At 37.4% G+C, this 22,036-nt stretch overlaps 1 protein-coding gene across 6 annotated transcripts in view; it reads right to left on the bottom strand.

Annotated features, from left to right (window-relative positions):
• ASAP2 (ArfGAP with SH3 domain, ankyrin repeat and PH domain 2) overlaps window positions 1–22,036 on the bottom strand; it is an 84,931-nt gene that overhangs the window by 3,189 nt on the left and 59,706 nt on the right. The window contains exons 15-27 of one of the 6 annotated variants that reach the window (XM_066179897.1): window positions 20,725–20,858; window positions 19,899–19,993; window positions 18,080–18,269; window positions 17,597–17,682; window positions 17,287–17,402; window positions 16,759–16,826; window positions 15,057–15,170; window positions 11,759–12,014; window positions 9,163–9,324; window positions 8,126–8,294; window positions 6,734–6,801; window positions 4,957–5,066; window positions 1,076–1,198 (exon numbers count right to left, since the gene is read on the bottom strand). In XM_066179897.1, the coding sequence (XP_066035994.1) occupies window positions 1,076–1,198; window positions 4,957–5,066; window positions 6,734–6,801; window positions 8,126–8,294; window positions 9,163–9,324; window positions 11,759–12,014; window positions 15,057–15,170; window positions 16,759–16,826; window positions 17,287–17,402; window positions 17,597–17,682; window positions 18,080–18,269; window positions 19,899–19,993; window positions 20,725–20,858 (1,691 nt within the window). Of the gene's footprint in view, window positions 1–556; window positions 1,199–4,956; window positions 5,067–6,325; window positions 6,424–6,733; window positions 6,802–8,125; window positions 8,295–9,162; window positions 9,325–11,758; window positions 12,015–15,056; window positions 15,171–16,758; window positions 16,827–17,286; window positions 17,403–17,596; window positions 17,683–18,079; window positions 18,270–19,898; window positions 19,994–20,724; window positions 20,859–22,036 lie in introns of those variants that run through there. The other 5 variants (XM_066179895.1, XM_066179896.1, XM_066179901.1 and 2 more) reach the window with 5 other exon arrangements.

Genomic DNA, 22,036 nt, shown 5'->3' with positions numbered 1-22,036 from the left:
AGTCCTAGTCACCTGAAGACTGAGGACAATACAAAGCCTCTCCTCTGACACTGTTCTGGGGTGACTTTATGATGCTGTATTGTATTTGTATCCCCAGTTGTCTGTTTAGCCCAGAAACCGGTTCTGCACCTTTAAAACTAGATCTGAGAACACAGGGGGAGAGAAGGAGAAGCAGTGGAATCTCTGAGGCAAATGTATTCAAAACATAGAGACAAGAGCTTCAGCTCTCTCTCTCAGTGCGTGTTGTCTGCAGCACAGACAGCAGGAGAGAACTCTCCTGCGCTTTTAGATAGGTTTTTAAGTTAGTTTTTTTAGCTAGCTGAGGCAGAGAAGTTCCCCAGACAGTGGCTTTTCTTTTTCTTGGAACTGATAAGCCTGCTCTGGACTGAAAACCCAGAAAAACACTGGGAGCTCACGCCTGTGGCCCACCAGGACCCAGAACACGGCATTTTCCAGCACAGGAGGGACAGATAAGAGACTACAAGCAACACCCCATGACAAGAACTTCCTGAATCTGCTATCTCTCTTCAGAACAGCAAGAGGTTTTATTGTTTAATATTATTCTTTTTTTTTTTTTTTTTTTTTTTTGCTTGTGAATACTTTGCTTGTGAAATAAACAGTTTTTTTCCACTTTTCTTGAAGGAGGTTTATCTCCTGAACAGATGGGGGGAAGGGCTGCTTAATTCTGCCCTTTAGGGAACATCCCTCTGGAAGTTCCCTTCCAAATTTGTCCCAAACCAGGACAGATGCCCACTACACAGCACCTGTAATAGCATATTCTTAAATGGCTGACACTCCAAAAATTTTCTGGATTATGTAGACCATGTCCCCAGTGTATTGTGAACCCTCCTAATCAGGTTTGCTTTTTTTTTTTTTTTTTTTTTTTCCTGAATAAGAAAAGCTAAAAGCTTGTCTGAAGTTCAACTTTTGAAATTTCATCTCAGGTTTCCATGAGATGAAACTTTTCTTTTATTTGGAAACCCAGCAGGGGATCTTCTGAAATCAATGTCAACCTCCAAGATTTAATTTCTTTCTTTCTTTCAAAGCATGTCGACAGAAAATGCAAAATACTCACCCACCACTCCTGATCTTCTTCACCATCAACTACAATAATATCTCCCTCTGAAAATGTCAACTCATCTGGGTTATCTGCTACACAGTTGTAAATTGCTTTTACTCTCTTGGGTTTAGTTTTTGACTGAAATGAAAAAAAACCAACCTGAATGTAAATAATACAGCACAGAAGAGACAGAGGAGACTTGGAGTTATCTAAAGAAAGTTTCAGAACTGCTTCCAACTGCTCTTTTTCACAGGTTAGAGTTCAGCTATATCTTTTATGCTGGGTGCTCATGCTTCAGGCTGAATCTGGCACCACCCATACCTTTTTGGAACCACAGTGCCAATAACATAGGCTATGTTTACCTTAGAAATTCTCCATGTTGGCTCACACAAACATGTCTTCAGAGCTCTACATCACTGCAGTGAGCATGATTTTATTCAGAAGATGGGGTGATCGAGTTCTGGCAAATGTAACAGCAGCACCATTATCAGAGGGAGGCCTGAGCCACCTGCCAATATGCTCCTTCTTAATTTGCTAAACACATTTCAGAAGTGTACGAACACACCAAAACATCCTCTGCCTCCCAGCAGTATTCTGAGGACTGCCAGTCACATGAGTCTTGTGGCAGCTCTTTCAAAGGTAAAGTTTAGTAAGGAGTTGCAATATTCCAGAATGGCAGTGGGACTCAGTCCTAGCCATCTTCTGTGCAAAGTGATATCAAAATTGTTTCACTCTGGTTTTCCTCATCTCACACATTTTCCAGTGCAAACGAGTCTTCTGTTGCATTTCTTTTCAGCCCCGATTCTCTGTTGCAGACCAACAATAATGCTGCCTACGCAGTGTTTCCATGCAAAACAACCCAACAAGTGGAGAGGCTCAAGAGCTGGAGGCAGAGTGTAAAGTTTTCCACCATGAGTCCACTCTTTTCCCAGCCATAGGGAACAAAAACCTCTCCTTTCCACCCTAAGGTGTCAGAGCAGAGCTGTAAGTGCCATTTAGGTCTGAGATGGCAGTTAATGCAGTGGCTCTTTGGGATAGAAGTTCCACATTGCATAAGGAAAAGATGGTCTCATCACCATCTGGAGTTCCCCCAGTGCCTGGTCCCAGTCTCTAGTTAGATCAGCCATGGGGCAGGAAGCTTGAAAAGGGACAAGAGACTCCATTTACAACTCACCTTTTCTCCATCAGCAAAATGGCTCTGCTGAGGACAGTACTGCCTCTTACTGTGCCATTTTGTTAGAGCTGAGCACCATGCAGAGAAAAAAAGGGAATGTGGATGGGGAAGGATGGAGGCAGCATGACTGTTCCTCTAGAAGTATCCATTTGCATTCTAGTATACATTTTATACAAATTCTAATATAAATAAAGCTCTGGCCTGCCCATGGCAGGCACATCCTGAGGCTCTCTAACCCCTGTGAGCTGCCAGCCTGGTACTGCAGCACAGCAATTTTTCCAGACAAGTGACAGTCTGAATCACAACGACCTTTTAGGTCAAAAGGAAAAAGCTTTACATTAGTACAACAGTTATATAATTACTAACTTCAAAGTGCAGTAATTACAGGTATTTCTTGTTCTTTAGAAGGCAAGGAAATTAAAATAGATCTCATTCCCAGAGGAATAAAATCTTCTAGGGAAGTTTCCCATGTATCTACAATCTGGTTTCAAAAATCTAAATATCATATTGAGAAAAAAAAGACAGCAAAAGGTGAATCAGGAATTTCCAGCTGATAAACAGGCTTTTGGGTAAATTCACTGTGTGTGCAGGAGATAATCCACTGGCTAAATGTGCATGTACAACTAGACCTGTCTTTTCTTTATGCAAGGAGCATTTCTGCAATCATTTTCTAAACCTGGGCTGGCCTCTGGATTCCCTGGCACGGTAAAGACTTAGCAAAAAAAAGCCAGGAGTATAAGGCTAAATGGAGCAATTTAGCCAAAGAACTTCAGCTAGACTGATCTAGCTAAAGCTCTTTAGCTGAGGGGCCCTTGACTAAATCTCAGCTAAGATGCTTTAGCTAGATTGATTTAGCTAAAGCACCTTAACTAGCACACTCCTGAGCCAGGTTTTCCCTTACTGCTGTGTCCTGTGACAGAAGAAAATCACCCAGGTGATTTGCTCAGTCACAGAATTCACCTTTCTGAAGACCTAGAAACAGTTGGAGAGTCAGATATGTTCTTTATATTATGTGTAATTAATATTAAACATTGAAGACACTGACCCCAAAACTAGCCAGCACAGCCCACTCCTTCACAGCTAAATCATTTTGTCCTATAAAACAAAATTTTAAAAAAAGAAAAAAAAAGGAAAAAAAAAAAGAGAGAGGGAGAGAATAACATAGAGAACTACAACTTCAGTTTATACAAAAAGTCAGGTTAGGAGCTGTTTCAGATGTGCTGAAAGGATGTAACCAGTGCTTACACTTGAATCCCAGCATACGCAATAGAAATTAAGATCAGAGTCCAACAGCTTCAGAAAGTAAGTGTGACAATTACTTAGACCATTTAATTTTTTCTGGCCTAAAAATTGAAGGCTATTTTAATGCAAGATGGACAGCAACTTGGCTGAACAAGAGTGGGGGAGGCAAGAAACCAGAAAATTTTATAGTCCTAATTAATGCAAGATGATATCTCTGAGGCTTCTCATCATTATCAGATGAGAAACAGCTAACAGGGGCTATGTGCACTCCAGACCAATGTGCACACAAACACACCGAACTCTATCCCGGAGAATTGCTATCTCAATGGACATGGTTAAGGAAAAATGGATGAAGGGAGAGAGACAGAGGACTGAAGGAAGCAGGTCTTTTCATTACAAACCATTAACAAGACTATTGCAGAGCCCAGAAGAGCACCTCTGTTTATTGTTTACCATTGAACCACACTCCTACATGGAATGAATGGAACAGCCCAGACCTAGTCACACACAGCATCTCAGAAATGTACAGGCTCTCCACATTATGATTTGCTTCCTGCAGAGATACACTCTCATCATCAAGGATATGGATCTTTTACATCTATCACACAAGAAAGCAACATAAAATTGAAGCAAGGACCAAAGACCAAGTCAACTACACATGATGTACAGCTCCACTGACATCTGGAAATATATCCCTTCACCTACACCAGTATAAGATTACAGGTATTGACAATAATATGTGTTACCATTCGTAGTCCTAGATTAAAAATAATAAGTAAAGAGTATAAAAGGCCACACAATCTGATCAAGAGTCCATCTAAATCCAGTATCTTTTTCCGAACAGTCACTGTAAGACTGGGGAAGGGTGGAGAAGAAAAATATGGAATTAACCACCTTCTGTTGGGGATATGCTTCCCAAGAGATTTCTCTCCTGTCACCAGGTGAATGCTGAGAACCAACAGCACAAACAATCAGTTTCTTTTGTTTTGAGCTTGACTCCTACTAGTCTTGTCTGAAGTCATTTCACCTACCTACGTGAACAACTGTCAGTATATCTGTGTCCATTATAAAAGCACAAGAGCTCCCTTATAACTTACTTCACTGAAGACTGAGAATGAAGCCAAGTGCTACAAGTGACTCACCAAGCTCACCATCAAGTCACTAACTCATAAATCTTATCTATCTCCAATAAGTCAAACCATAATTCTGTGGATTGTGTTGGTCACATCTGAACGCGAGCAAAGAATCCAACTGGTTTGCTTTTTTAAACTTAAAATCACATACTATCCTATAGGAAATTCAAGAAAAAAGTTTTTTAACTATTTAGTATAAGCCACACAGACATTTAAAGACAGGACACAGGATTTGTATGTTTCATGGCTCTCACACTTTCACTATAGCAGGACACACTATCATGTCTACAGCGTGTTTGATAGAATGCAGAAGATTAACAAAATCAAACACCACATTTTGTACTTACTATTTGTGATTTCCTTGGCATTGGTGCTGGTGGCTGAATTTGTGCCAAAGTACTTGCTGTAGAACCAGTTTGTGTTCCTGAAATGTCACATGCAGAAGATGACTCTCCTGCTAAGGGAAATAAACCAAGTAAATATTAGGCATGCCTTCAAAAAAAGTAAGAGTGATGATATCAATTGAAATCAAACTAATTATTTTTAAGAGCATATAAATAATTTTATATCCCATGAATATTTCATTTTTACTGGTTCTTTCTAAATAACTGAACAGAATTCTATCTTTTTCCTTGCCAAAAAGGCCACTTTTCCCAAAGATAACTACCTAAGACAATTAACAGTGCAGATATGCTATGAGAGAAAAAACAGGTGAGAGCAGAACCAAATATCCTACTCCCTCTTTCCTTCACTACAGACTGTATGCTGTTAAAACCTTTCTTTCCTAGTAAAGACCATCATTATCAAGGTGCTGTATCCTTCACAGGAGACTCCTGACACAGAAGGAAGATAGCCATTAGCAAATCCCCTGGCATGTGTCAAGAGGAAATGAAAAAGAATCACAGTAATAACAAATGAATACAAAATATGCAGTAGAAAGGGAAACAAGGTAGGAGAAATTCCACTACAACCACCACAGAATCTGCACAAACTTTACTGGAGAGATTTTATGGAGATTACATTATTGTCATGTCCCACAAAGGTAGTTACTTTGAACAACAGAAAAACACAAAATGAAAAACAAACTCTGAATAATGAACTCTGTTTATTAACATGAAAAGAGTAATATCAATTTGCAATTTAATTAAAAGTGACACTATATAAGCTCTGGATTTTCAAGCCAGAAACACAATTTTCTGTCTTAAAATGTGTATCTCACACCTTGTTTATGACATATGCAAACAACAGTGAAAATAAAAATTTTCAAAATGCATCTTTTGTTTGAGTGGGTTTTAAGGTGAGGTTACAAAAGCTCTAGCCTAGCTGGAATTGAATCTGGCAAGGGATGTCAAAGACAACAAGGTCAAATCCATGGAAACAAAAGGAAAATTAGAGAATATGTGGTGGACCCATTGTTGAACAAGATTAGATTCTGGTTACACAGTACATGGAAAAGGCTGAGCTACTGAATGCCTTCTTTGCCTTAATCTTTACTAGCAAGAGAGGTCTTCAGGAATCCTGGTCCAGACAGCAGGGGAAAATCTGCAGCAAAGAAGCGCAAAATCCTGCACCTGGGGATGGACAGGCCACGCACCAATACATGTTGGTGGCTACCTGGCCAAAATGCAGTACCAGAGGCAGCGGACACAAACTGAAACACAGGAGCCTCTGTCTGAACATCAGGAAACACTTTGTCACTGTGAGGAAATACTTTGTTACTCTGAGGGTGACTCAGCACTGGCACAGGTTGCCCAGAAAGGCTGTGGATTCTCCATCCTCGGGGCACAGTCCTGGGTGATCCACTCTTGTAGTCCCTACTTGAGGAAAGGGGTTAAACCCAATGACCTGAGGAGGTCCCCCCCAACATCAACCATTCTGTGATTCTGTTTATTACATGGTCCCATTATTGACTTTAATTGGCCCATAGTTCTGCTCATGCTAAAGAACTTGAGGCATCAGGGCCTACATGATCACAAAGAGAAACAAGAAGAATGTTGGTACTGATTATATTTAAATGTGTAGGGTAAATAAACAAATTAAAGAAAATCTCAACAAACCCACACTTTCCCTTTGATTGTTATGACAGCTTAATTACAACAAAATAAGTATCTAAACCACAATTACCAGGTTGTTGTAGAGACCCAAGTCCTCTAGTCTGCCCTTTGTTAGTTAAGCCAGATGACTTCTCAGTCCTGTGCAGAAAGTGAGAAATTGGTCCATTTCAGAAGCAAGAACTCAAAAAGCAACAATATAGAGTACTTTCCAAATTACATGTTTCAGGATGTCTCCAGTAAAATCTGAATCATATTTTGCTTTTAAAAATACTACTTTTCTTCTGTATTTTTGATTAACTGAATTGAAAGTTACACTTAATTTTAAAAAAGTAAGGCAGAAAAACAATACAGGTTTGATTACTGCAATTTGTGTCTTTTCCTGGGATTTGAAGTTCCTTTCACTGTTATGTTATTTTTTTCTTAAAATTATGCATCCACAATAGTCTGTACATTATAACAAGCTTCAACAATTTGTGTCTACCTTTTAGATAGTATGGTACATGTTAAAGAAGGGCTAGAAAGGAGCTCAAGGGTCAAGGTTGCTTTCATCTTTCAGTCCCAATTTGCAAATGAAACCTTATTTCTTCCAAAATTTTCCCAAAGGCCCTATTTTCTAGACTTCTCATTACCTTATTGATCTTCCCTGGTTCCCACCTCAGTATTTCATCTTACTGCAATGCCTCAAACTGAACACAGCAGTCTTGTTGAGGCACCACTGATGTTGAGTCAGTTGAGAGAATTAATTCCTATCGTTTGCAGACTATGGTAAAACTACTCTAACTCTTCCACAACAGCACTAGGTCATCTGCCTTACCCACTGTGTCCTCACAGATCCTTTTTATAAGGACTTTTGTTTACCCATACTCTACTGTTCCCCATGCTTCATTCCTGTAGTTGATCTTAATTACTAAGGGTTGCTTACTGAATGACACCCTTCTTTTCCCTTGACTACTACTTCAGTTTCTCAAGGATGCTTTGGATATGATCCTGTTTTCCAGTGCATTTGTCCCTCCTAACTTATTTTTCTGCAAATTTAAAAGTTGGGGTTTTTTTCTTTTCCAGGTCTCTCTACTTCTGCCATGAATGAAAAGATTCAATGGAACAGAACTTATGCAAAGCATGAACAATAAATGGCACAATCAGACATTAGATCCCATTATCTCCTATTTGTTACTAGATGAGAATAAGGAATTGAATATTTTTTGTGGTTTTTTATCTTCATCACAGCTAGGTGTTCTGGAGATATTCTGCAAGTCATATAACCTTAAATCACTAGGCTGTCTTTTTTCACTGTAGGAATCCTTGTGATCCACATCCTTAACATCTGCCTTCTGTTCATTCCCACATTCTAGAACACATCACTGGCAAAAGCATGCACGCTTTATTGATGATTGCCTGTTAAAGATACATTAAGTAACTAAAAATGAGGAATTATATTAATCACTAAAATGACATCAGTTACCCAGGAATAGGCTTTCTCTGAGAGATTCTGCTAGGAGGTTGTGGGGGCAGTGGTGGTGGAGTTGGCTTGGTTTGTGGAGGAGCTGGCTGCTGTTTGGATTGCTGGTTCAAAGCTTCTATAATGCTGGCTGTCTTTGCCACTGGAGGTGGTGGCGCTGGAGAAAGTACATCTATATAGGAAAGTTAGACAGAAACATGGAATTAAATTTCTATTTACCGTTCCATTTCTTTGCTTCTCATTACAGGTTCCCCTGTTACAGGACTTATCCTCATCTAAGAAAAATGCTTTACTACATGTAATGGAAGGAGGACCTCTTTGGAAAGCAGTTTACCTTTTGCTTCACCTAGTCAAAGTTGGAGAACTCACAAGCACTTAAATTTATTCAAGCATTAAAGTGCAAGCAAAGAAAATTCTTACCGAAGTCAGTCATATTCTTGAAAACAATAGATCAGAATACGTTTTTTAAAGTGCTAATATTTGCTCAGTCAAGGCCTTCAGTCTGTTTTTTATGGAAAAGTAACCAAGTGACTAATATCTGGCAAATTTTACTTAGAGGAACATCTTTTCTTAAAATCTTGTTCTAATTCACAACTAACAGCAGACTGGGTTTAGCAATTAACTAAAATCGCTACTGAATTCTTAATACCACCATAACAGGAGCTGGAAATGAATTAAAACATCCTTTTGCATTCCAGTGGTCGGCTAGAATCAAGCATAATGTGGAGACCCAGGCCCAGGCTTACATGTAACACTCACCTTTACAACTAGTGAGAAACACAGCACTAAAACTATATATATAGATATATAAAATGAGGAGCCCTTTAGCTCTAGTAATAGATGGCGTTTCCTGCTGACCCTGCACGACATCATGCAGTCCTCACTGTATCAGCATCAGAGAAGACAGTTTGTTACTGGATGGGAACGATAGGCCAAAGCTACAGTCACCAAAAGAGGAAGTATGAGTTGTGGAAATGGAAAAATAAGCCAACTGTGATTAGATACAGTAGAAGGGAAAACAGGGGAAAGTGGAAACATACTTGTAGATGTTACACGCAATGGCGGCACAGGGGGATGAATAGCTGGTGGATCTGATGAAGACCTCTGCCTGCTTACACTTTCCACTCCTAAAGAATTTGTCTTCCACATTGCATTAGATGAAGAAATTGTCTGAATACCACTGCCAAGAACTGAAGGCTGAACTAAAAAGAGAGGAAAATACTGCATTATTATTATTGCTTACCCTCAGCACAAAGTGTTAATATTCACACCTGTGCTTTCAGAAATTGTGTGGCTAGACCACTATAATCAGCAAGACTATATTCAACAACTATAGTCACTGCATCCTGATGGAATGCCAGAGCAGAAATCAGTCTGGTGTTAAAAATTACACAGCAAGACTTCATCCAGAAACTTCTAACACTTTACCTAAACAAAATTTGTCTCCAGTCATTACTTTAAAATACGTCAATACTTGAAAAAGCAGATTTCTCAGTAAGAAGGCAGAAGGCAAGTCTTGCTACCTTCTTTAATCCCTGACTGATAACTGTAATTTTCTCAGGTACTGCAAGAAAAGGACCTCACTCTTCCACAAGCATGAGCACACATTGCTGACTCAAAATGAAACATCCATTTTGACTTAGAAACAAAATAAAACTGTAAACCTGAATTTCACTCAAGCAAGAAGCTATAATAACTAGTTGTGAAACAGTCACAAAGTACTTCTTCAGAGCCTCTTAAATGACTTCATTCTGAAGAGCTGCTTCCTCATTTCATACAAACATTCCATAGGTTTTCTTTATAAAGCCAGTATTTTGCACACATTATGCCATTTCTCCCTATTCAGCACATGAGTATCATATTAAGAAAAGATGAAACAGAGTAAGGTATGAACAAATATTAGGTTGCAGGGAAAAGCATAAAAGGCCCAGAAGACTTGGAAAACAGCCCAAGGCTATGAGGATAAAGGAGCAGTAATACACCATAAGCATAACATTAACAACATCAGCAATTGACAAGAAGCTACGGTCAATGATACTGTTATAGCTTTTAACTAAGTGTATAAATGAATAGGCTAATACACTGCTGGAGTAAAGAATATCAGCTAATAATCTAAGGCAGACAGCATGTCTTCATGGCATGGGTTGTATTACAGTGATGCCAAGAAGTTTGGGGTTGGGAATGAAATTAAAATGACACTTTTTGAAATGTGTAATTTAATCAAGGGCAAACTGTGGGTATGATTTGCCATGATTAAAATAATTTCAAAGGGTAAAACAATCTTTTTAACTATTCAATTGTATTACTAATTCAGAGATATAATCTAACAGTTAAATCAGGCAAGCTCCTTGTGTCAATTTTCCTGTTTGGTGGGGAAAACATTCCTTTCCATCAAGTAAAAAAATGTTGTCTAGATGTTAAGCTTCAAGTTCATGTGAAATGTTAAAGTAATCCCCCCTTGGTTAAGTTCAACACACAACTAAACTTTCCCCAGTCCCACGCTACCCTTTCCAAGTAACTCAAAACCATGCTTTTCTGCCCTCAGTTTTTCTGCCCCTTTTATGCAGCCATTCCATCACTGACTTTCTTATTACACAGAAGATCAGTTTGCCATCTCAGGCACAATTGCTGGTGTGTGGAGTCCTGCATTCTGACCTCTGCACAGGGCTCCCAAAGGCAGAAGTCACCCATGCATGCCTAGAACATTTCCTGATCATAACTGCTCGTATGGAATCTGAATTACAGCACCATAGAAAACCAAGTGTTTAATAGTAACTCATCTTGAATTGAATACATAAATTTAGCCTCCATGAAAGATGGTGGATTAATAAAGGCATTAAAACAATGAAACACACCAAATATGACCTGTACAAAGAAGACCTATACAGATTTCTCTATGTTTCTTTACCATGATGCAAACAGATTACACATGAAGATAAGAATGAAGTTCACAGCACCAGCTTTAATGGTAGATTTTGCAATCACACAGCTCTCTGAATCAGGATGAGACACGTACTTTTACACTGTTCTAATGATCTGGGGACAATCAGAAATAGGCAGATGTATTTTCAGTCAGCTACCAGGTCTCTAACATCATCTAGTTCTCCATATCATGACACTTACGCTTTTATTTCAACAACTCTGAAGCATGTATTTATTAAGAGATGAATTTGTAAGGTTAAAATCTCATGTTCTGCATACACTCTCCATTCTCTGAGGTCTTAAGAAAAGTTTCATAGCACACAAATGCTATTGAAATTTTATCTTTACACTGAACTCTGACAATGAGAACTTCAAGAAACAGAAGTATGAAAAGACTGAATATAACAAAAAACCAAAAATTTGATGAGCTACATTGACTGCAGCCATCCTTTATTAATAAACAGTTTAACTCTGGTGAGGTTATCTGGGTATTGTTCTCCCAAACACTTGTTGTGTACTGTCTGGCAGGTATACCAAAAATCAATCTCAGAGCACATTATGTAGATTCACTTCAAGGATATAAAATGAGGCCACCAATAACTGTTCCAATACTTACCTGTGCAAAATAACTATAAGAGAAAACCTAAAAATCAAATTATTTTTACAAAAAGTTATGATCCTATTCTTCTAATATACAATGATATTTTCTAGTACCTTTGCCAATATTCCTTGGAGGTAGAGGAGGTGCACTACTTGTAACAGGTACTGCAGGCTGAATGGGAGGCGGACTGCCACTTAGTATTGCTCCATATGTCTCATTCTGTAATATACTTGGCATAAATCCTCTTTGCTTGTCTTTAGCAATGTTTGCTGCATCTCTTGCCAAGGATGCTACATTAGGCTGAAGTTGGTTTGATCCAAGTTGGTAGAAGCTGACAGGCCTGTCCTCTCTCCGGTTGGGACTGGGTTGCTTTAACACAATAAAAAAGTACTCATTGATACCACATCAGTTTTACTCATTTTATTACGTGATAGCAAGTTATTCATTTCTAGAAAGAAAAAATGGCTTCTAAAAAGCATTTTTGTTGCTTTTAATACATAACTTAAAACATACATTCTGCCCTCTTCAAGACAAAGTAACTATGTACCCTACCAATAATAACAACAGATAAAACGTGAATTGCACTTCAAAACTGTTAATATATTCCCCTTTCTTTTGCAGTACACTGCTACAGGATAATACTGTATCCCTATATAGACAAGACTACTACAGATAACCAATACAGATTTTCAGACTAGATCAAGTAAAGTTTCCCTGCACCAAAATATCCAGCAGTATTTTCAAAACTAAATAAACAACTGAAGGTCCTAAGCCTCATTTGAAGTTCAGTAGAGTTAAATCCCAAATGATCACGACCTCAAAACCCAGACCAGATGCCATCAAAATATTCTACCTCTAGCTCAGCCTACAACACACGAGTAGCCAAAACTTCTCATTAACTTTTTAGCTCACTAGTACCACTGGATAAGTTTGAGAGATTACTTCAATTGGCAGCTGGGATGGAACATTGCTCACCCCACACATACTATCGAATTGTATCTGATTTTCTGTTTTTGAGATTTACAGCAACCATCTGCACTTAGCATTATTCTTCCTGTTTCAACAGCAAACATAGTCATTACTGTTATCAAATGATAATTAAAAAAGCTGGAGTTACAAATTCATGTATCCTGTACAGCAATGGGCTTTAACAATCCACAATCCAGACAGCATAAATATACCTTCAGAAACAGTGCTACATAAACATGTCATACTGGCATATTGTCTGTATGAAATTAAAATAACCATTTACAGTAATAGCATTTAGGCAGAATGAAGATTTACATCAACAGTATCACTAACAAGCAATTGATTTTGTCTGAATACATTCAATGCTTATTTACTTCTGGATTGGACTCATAGGGCCTTTAGATATGTTACAGCATAGCATTATAGCTCCAAGATTTAGCAAAATGATGTACTTGATAGTCTCTACCCTTGCTTTGAGTCAGCAGCCTCACTCCTCACTGGTTGACACTCCATTTCCTGACCTCTCCACTGTCCTAGTTCTGGGCCTTGTTTCAGCCCACACCTTCTTCTGCTTTCTAAACCGGCAGAAAATGCTTTTTTGTGTTTATGATTCAGCTTTTCACTGGCTCACCAAGCTGAAGCAGTTCAATACATGGACAAACGTGTGCCAGAGTGGACACAAAAGCTGAGGCAGGACCAGGCATCCACAGTGTACAACAACAACAGAAACCAGTTGAATTATCTTAACCTTCTTTTAGGTTACATTCTCTTTTATATGAAATATTCTGGACTAGAAGAATTTAAATTTCAGACATGACCTTTTCTGACATAGATTACAAAATCTATTCAATTGTCTTACCAGCAAGACTCACCCAATAGCTTGACATTTAAAAACAAAACTCTGATGTGATCCTAAGCAACAGCAGCATTCACCCATGCAAACAATGTAGTCAGAGACACTGTGACTCTGTGATTAATAGCCTTTAATCTCCTTTCAAAAGTCCCTGCAGTACAAACCTATTAATAGTGGGCAATGAAGTAGGAGCTTCATTATTTTAGCCACACTGCTGAGTAGCAGATACCTTCCTATAAGAGATGGAGCTCAGGGACTAGTCAAAAAAACCCCATTCAACTGCAGAAGACAACTGGCAACAATGAAGAAAGTAAAGGACAAGAATAGATCAATAAAAAAATTTAGATCATGCCAGAAAGGATTTGTATTTGCAAATTACCAAAAACTTTTACAGCTGAAAAAACTGAGACCTCTAAATGTTTCAATCTGTTTTATCAAAACAATCATCATTACTATTGTTATTATCTGGAGACTGATAAAATACATAGGAATTCATAAATATGGGAATAGAGTATGCCTATGCAGAAGAAGTGGATCTAGCAGCTTACAGATTCCAGATTCTTCCACAGATACCAAAATTTTAAGGAAAAATCTTAAGAAGAGTCTCAGAAGGTAGAAACTGTGCTTTGAAAGGAATGGTCTGTGACACCTTCTACTGCTAATTTGTTCAAGTCAAGCACCAGAGGTAATAGCTATTTTGGATTAGAGAGACAGGACATGGGGAAATGAATCCTATGCACACAGAGCATTGTAAAAGTGGTATTTTGCAACAGAGGAACTATTTATGTCAAAAATAGTCTCCAAAACATTTAAGCCAATTTAATGGTCTGATGACCTAACAATTTTAAAGGGATTCTGTGAAGGTAATGGAAATGAACCTGTGACTGTAAGGTTTTAATATTTCTGAAAATAAAGAAAAACTCAACACATGAGACTTGGTTTTATGTTACTTATTTAGTGTTAGCAATTCATGCCCTAGTGGAGATGGATAATTTTGCAAGAGAAGTATTAAAATGCTAAAGCTTGTAGAAAGAAAAAAGCACCTAAAAGCACCACAACTCCACTAGACATTTCAGGTATGAAAAGCATGAAAATGAAAAGTTATTTTATATGTGAAGATTCAGAATTAAGACCCTACTCTGTTAATGGATGTAGCTTATTTAATGCACAGGTTCAGCTGAAGACAAAACAATGCATAAACTGTTCTAAAATTAGAGCCATTGACTGGAGGTGTTCCACAAACATTAGGAGATAGTCTGAGGTGCCTTTCTTTGTAAAGGCAATTGGCCCAGTTCATCTGCTTCACAATCAGCAGAACTAAATATTACTGATATATTGAAATCAACTATTGACTTGATTGAAAAGAAGATATAACATATGGCTAATTATAATTTCGTACCACATGGTCATGTTTTAAGAGGAAAAAGAAGACCAAGTATAATTCTAGGAAAAAAATTTAAACTACTGCATTTTACTACAGATATTTATTTCACAGTGTCTTCATACTTATGGTAGAAAAGCAAAGTTATTGAAATAATTATGAACATCACACACATACACATGTACATAAAAATAATGTTGATACGAACCTGCAGCTTTTCATCCACATCATCATCACTTTCATCCAGATCTTCATGAAGTAACCGCCATTCATATTCTACATGAACATGAGAATTAAATCTTCCAGACAGTGCTTGAGTAAGCTAAGGAAAAAAAAAAGATGGTTGACTCTTCCGTTATGTGCAGTACTTATTTTAAAATGGTATATCTGAAAGCAAACAAAGTCCACATATAGGAAGAATCTGGAAAGTTACTGCACTGAAGTAAATTTAAATTAAGCTGTGTTGCCAAATACAACACAAATAAATCAAAAGTAACTAGACATTTCATTAACCACTGTAGATTCATTCGCCATTTTCTGACAAGAAGCATCACATTGTATTTGCTTTGATTTAGAAATTGCTATTCAAAGAAATTAACTGCAATGGCAGTTTTCTTGAATCAGAGTCACTTATTAAGAATCCTTGACTCCCCTAATATGATGGGGCACCCACACCTTCTCTGGACAATGAGATAATGGCCTTCATCCATGGCCTTCACTCATAAAAAGTACTTAAGTAACTAGATTTCAAGGATATGTCAGACACTTAGATTCATAGAATCATTTGGGTTGGAAAAGACCTTTAAGATCATTAAGTCCAACCATGAACCCAAAACTGCTATATCCACCACTAAACCATAGCCCTAAGTGCCACATCTACACCATTTCAAAATACCTCTAGGGAAGGTGAAACAACCACTCCCTTGGGTAGTGTGTTCCAATGCTTGACAACTCTTTCCACAGAAATTTTTCCTACTATCCAATCAAAACCTCCTCTGCTGCAACCAGAGGCCATATTCACTTATCCTGTTGCTTGTTACTTGGGAGAAGGGACAGATGCCCACCTGCCTACAGCCTCCTTTCAAGTAGTTGTAGAGAGTGATAAGGTCACCACCAATATCCTAAAGAATCCCAGGTCTCTCAGCCACTCCTTGTAAGTCTTGTGCTCCAGACCCTTCACTAATTCTGCTGCCCTTCAATGCACTCATTCCAGCCCCTCCAAGTCTTTTTTTTAGTGAGGAGCCCAGAACTGGACACAGGACTCAAGATGTGGCCTCATCAATGCCAAGGTGAGGCATGATCACTGCCTTGCCACTGCTGGCCACACTATTGCTGATACAGGCCAGGATGTCACTGGCCTTCTTGGCCACCTGGGCACATGCTGGCTTGTGTTCAGCTGCCTTCTGATGAGCACCACAAGGTTCTTTTCCACCAGGCAACTTCCCAGCCGCTCTGCCCCTCAGCCTGTAGCACTGCAGAGGGTTGTCATGACCTTGTGTTGTGACCTTGGATACATGACTTGGCCTTATTGAACCTCCTACCACTGGCCTCAGCCCACTGATCCAGCCCATCCAGATCCCTCAGCAGAGCTCTCCTACTGTCCAGCAGATCAACACTCCCACACAACTTAGTGTCATCCAAAAATCTATTGAGGCAATATTACTTGTGCATCTGTGACTAACAGCTCAATAGAATCACCCCTGGCCTCAAAGATTTTAGCATTTCTGATACACCTGAATAAAAAGACAGTTTTTTTTTCTTAAAAGCATATAACTTCATGTAAGCATATAACTATTTCTGAGGATATGACTATTTCTAGTACACCACTATTTAATCTGGAATATATTCACTGAATATTCAGCTTAAATGATGAGACATGAAATGCACACAGAGAATATCACAATACTCACCAACTCTTCACAGTGAGTATGTTTTAAACGTTTAGCTATATCAAGTGGAGTCTCTCCTGCTTCATTTGCTATATTACAGCAAAAAAATAAATGTATGATGAGAGGTGGCACTATTAACATGTCCATTACTGAAGACAAACCTGCATACTGAAGTACTAGACCAACACACTCGAAAACCCATCTCTTTCTTTCATAGGTAGGTTCATCTCATATCAATCCTCTGAACATGACAAGCAATAGCAATTCAATTCAACATGCCATATACATACGAATGACAGCCATGAAGTGGCAGTATTTTACTTGACAACAAAACAGCAATTAAAAATCTAAATCTGTTTAAACACTAAGTGTAATATACAAGTCAATTTTAGACTTGAAATAAACAGTGAATACTGACTCTCTTATAATGAAGATTGTATTTACAGAATTATGAAAAACAATGGGAGGAAAATGCACTCATTCCAACTTCACTGTTTCGTATCTGAAGCAATGACAAATAGGAAATCGAAGAACACATTACCCTTTTACCTATTTCAATAGAAGCCTTCCCTCTCAGCAGCAGTTTGAGGCACTCAACGTTGTCTGTTAGACAGCAATAATGCAGGGCTGTGCTACCTTTACAGGTTTGCTTATCTAGATTGCCACTTTTGGAGTACAAGAAAGAAGAAAGGTAATTAGACTTAAGTTTCTTACCCTATATTATTAAGCCATTCTCATTAGAAGATTTTCAAAGAATAAAATTACATTTGCAAGTACAGCTTTAGTACTTTAGTATTTGTACTTATTTAGAATTTGTATTACTGTACATAAAAGCAATGTCAATATTCATTATACTTACCTATTCTGCACTAAAAAGTCAACTATATGAAGGGATGTTCGATCAACTGATCTAACAGCAAGGTGCAGTGCTGTTTCATCTTGCTCCTAAGAATAAAATGAAAAAAGACATTTATTTCTTCTTCTGAAGAAGAAATTTTAGTAAAACATTAATTAAATTAATTAGAACACGTAATTTCAAAATATTCAAACATGCTACCATTAAAACATCTGTCCCTTTTGTTCCTTTAAAGTAAATAAATGGGTTGAAAACTAACAGATTACTGAATGATTTAATGTTTAATGTTTAAATAAATTTAAAATAAGGTAGTACTTGGAAATAATTTTGGAATAAACTATTCAGTATCTTCCTTTTTACTGTTAAATTATATCATTAAAAGGACATGCATTCAGAACAGTGTTTCAGATATTATATCAAAAAAAAATTTAATGAATGAATGCATATTGCACTTACAACAATCTGTCTAATAGAATTTACACTTACATGGCCATTGGCCAGTGGAATTTTTTCTGTGAGATCCACGCCGTCAGCATACACTTGAACTAATCCAAGAATGTCTCTTGATTTCACTGCTTCACAAAGAGCATGCAATTTAGCTGCATTGTCTGTATGCTTCTTCCTTGCATATTTTCTCTCAATATACTTGGCAGTAATATAATCTTTTCTTGCATTCCTGAAATTGAATATGATTTACTTCTATAACTTTCACCTGAAGATACATATTAGCATTTCCATAAATACATGTAAGTCATTTGAAATCACTCATTATGATACTTTTTCTTTTAAAATATGCATGTAACCATGCAGTCTCATATTTCAAATATGAAATGTAGTTACAGAAAATGGATCAAATATCCAATATGAAGACAGACCATGAATTTTCTTCCTCCAAACTCCGTGATGATGTTGAGATCAAGACTACCCAGTTCTATGTACAGAAGATACAGAAGATACATCAAGGCTTCATAATGCTGGTTTATGTTGCCTTGCAGGTTTATGTTTACCTGACTTGGTACTCCTACACATGCTGGAAAGGAATGGAAGGCATGGGATTTAAAAAAAAAAAAATTCTATCCTATACCTCTGCACAGGCCTTGAATTTGAATTCACAGCAGTGAGTATGTTCTTTAAACTCTTCACCACAACTGTAACAGGGAGGATGTGTTGGAGCTTATAGTGACATTTCTAAACCAAGATGAAAACTTAGTCCACCTGACTCAGCATGAGTTATCACTTCTGCTGTTGATGCCCAGCAACACATTTACTCCTCTTCCACCACTGCAAGACAGGAGCTTTCTTGCCTCCCAAAGGCATAATTCCTTATTCAGTTCTTGGGACGTACACAGCATTGCACAGAAGGCATTTAACAAAGTCATACCTCATCATCTAGATACTATGTAAGGGGCAAGAAGTAAAAAACCTCAATAAGTAATAACAACGGATAACTCTTGTTCATAAAGCATTTGATAGCATTCAGGTTATTATTTCAACAAAATAGCCCCAAATTTGATAAGCAGAGGTATCAAACGAAATGATCTTCTTAAATACAAATTTTTAGAAGTGTTCTTTTTATACTGACTCAGTATATGGTAAAATTATTAGTAATTTAAATTGTTAATATTCTGAATTATTATTGATAGTAGTAGTCAAAATTTATCTAAACTGCCTTGTTGAACACTGGTTTTGTCAGAATGCTAAAAATACACCTCATGTAAAATCAGCTACATCTAGAGCCAATTCTTCTGGGTTTGTTTCTGGATTGTTTACTAGGTCTTTTATGATGAGTAATATCCAGCCAAGTAGGCAGCTGTCCTTGCTGTAAGTCTGCCATCACTGTTCAGTGCTTTCGAGGAATTCAGTTAAATGTTCTGTCTTCATTCCACATGGACTTTGGTCCTAGGCATAGTTTCTAAATGCTGTTCTGTGTCTTTCAAGTAAATGTGCACTTTATTACAATTACTATTTTGTTTTCAAACAGAACAAAATAAATTGCTTTGGTTTTAATCCCTATCCTTGTATGTCTTTAAGGCTGCCAACAACTCACAGTTAATTTGCTTCTGTCCCACAAATCATGAATCGATTGGTAAGATAATGCTTACTATTAGGGAAGGTACAGTTAGATAAAGCTCAATGAAACAGCCATGCAAAGCATCTGAAGAAAGGTTTACTCCTCAGCTATAAGACCATAAATAAGATATTACATATCTTCCATGGCCTGCCAGTGCAAACCATAATGGCACAACCCCTTGACAATATTAAATTAAATGCCTGCTTTTCTCAGAAGTAGTGGCTCTTTACTTACATATCACTGCTTGGATTAGGTTTGACCATCTCATCAGCTGGAAGACAGAATTCCATAATCTCATTAAATCCAGCATTCCCAATATTCTTTGCAAGCTGTTAAAAAACAAAATCCCACAACTCAATTAATAAACATGTTTAGTTATTAGCCACACACATAACAAGGGGAGAACAAGGGAAAATGAGAGTTGGGACCTCTTATTTCTGATTCCTTGGTCTGTTGCTATGTCAGCAATAACAAACAGATTAGGGACTTTTTTTGGATATGAATTTTCAACTGGGATTTAGTACATGAACAAATAACTGCAGAATAATCCATCAAGACACCAGTTCATACAATAAATGCAAATACTTTGTGCTGGGTAAGAAAACACATACGAACTGTCACAGAGCAGCTGATAAGTGGTAACTTCTTTGTGCAGCAAAGCTGAATACATTTTCTTCCTTTGGAGATTGAAGTTGTCTTCTAAAATAATTCTAAATAATTAATGGGTTAAGTATTTGTGAAGTCCTCCAATTTTTAATCTGGGGCACATTTATACGTCAAACAGCTGCATTCTTTTAAAAAGCAACTCAGGATAAAAAGATTTGAAAACACAAAAAATATGAAGCCTCTACTAATTTGAGTTCTAAGATAAGAAAAAGTTTACAGTAGGACACTATGTCCCAGAAAGTTCCAATAAACTTCAAAAATTAAGCTTTTCTAAATTGTGTTTATCCAGAGACAACTTCAGGATGGGAACATCTTGCTAAAGTGACAAAAAATATACTCGTGTTAGAAGCATTTTATAGTACTATTTTTAAGTTAATAAAAGCAATTTGATTACCAAAAGTTCAGATGTTCCCAGCACATCTAATGTAAGTGATTGCATTCTGGAATAGTGAACACCAAGTTCTCTATGGATTCCTGAGCATTCAATGCAAGTTAAAATACCCAAATTTGTTGAAAGCCAGGTAGGATCTGAAACAGAAGGCACCCACAGAATTAAAATTTATTCAGGCAATTATTTCATCTAAAAACACAAAATACAGAAATGAAATTCTGTGAAATAAGGTTCTTGTACATACTATTAAAAAAATGTCTCTACATTTACTCTACCTGGGGGAAAAAAACAGGATCTTTTTTTAATGCTGAAAGAAGTAAAGAGGAGAATTTTTATTTTATTTTTGTGAAAGTCACTGCTTCCAAGAGAGCCCCTTAACCACTCCAGTTTGTCATTCTTCATACAACTTTCGGGAACTGCATTTTCCCACCACCAATATAATGGTGTCACACTCTCAACTGAGAATACAGGTGCAGTTTAAACTGAAATAATAATGTTTACAGGGTTGGGCTTCTTTTGTACTTCAAATACAGACTTTAGACTAAGTGAAGCAGAAGTGATTCAAAAGTGCACACACAGCACACACTACAAGATTCTCTCTCAACTGCTTCAGAGATACCAAGGTTCTTTCCTCTTTCATAGCCCTGGACCATCTTTTCTCCTAGTATTTTGCATTTACTACATCATTCCCTCATCTTCCAGCCAAATAATTATTTTCTGAAGATTTAGACATGTTAGCAATTAATTTGTTTGATAAAGGTTTGTTAGTTGCCATTTACACTCTCCTATTTCTAACACAGCAGGCTTGAGTCTTTCCATAGTCTTATACAAGACCTATTGCTGGAAGTAACTATTGATTTGTAAAGTGCACACGGCATCAGAGCTGATGTTTGCAGCTACAGTTTTACATCAAAAAACCCTAAGTCCTGCAGTGCCCCTGCAACATAAAAGAACACAGGAAACAGCAGGATTTTTAAAATAACTTGAAGAGGGTTAAAGTAGAAATGCATTGATCAACAAAACAAACACTGCAAACTAGAGTCAGCAGGAGCATTCTTCTCAAGATGAGTACAGCCTTAGACATATTCCCTGTCTGACTTAGTCAGACATGGTGGAAAAAAAAAAGAAAAAAGGTGTATTAAGAAAATGCTTCAAATAACTTATGGCTGCCCAGTTTTACCTAAATCTTACATTATTGACCCATATTTTATGCAAGTTCATTTGATTTATGTAAGCAAAAGCTACAATTAGCAAAAAACATGGGAGAAAAATAAGCTTCTTAGTAACTTTTCTCCCCTGTGAAAATAAGCATATA

Source organism: Chamaea fasciata, unplaced genomic scaffold, assembly GCF_029207755.1.
Source record: "Chamaea fasciata isolate MVZ Bird 193981 ecotype frontalis unplaced genomic scaffold, bChaFas1.0.hap1 SCAF_3, whole genome shotgun sequence".
In the NCBI taxonomy this organism is placed as follows: domain Eukaryota; kingdom Metazoa; phylum Chordata; class Aves; order Passeriformes; family Sylviidae; genus Chamaea; species Chamaea fasciata.
Note: the sequence above shows the minus strand (reverse complement) of the source record. Positions and strands in the feature narration are given on the sequence as shown.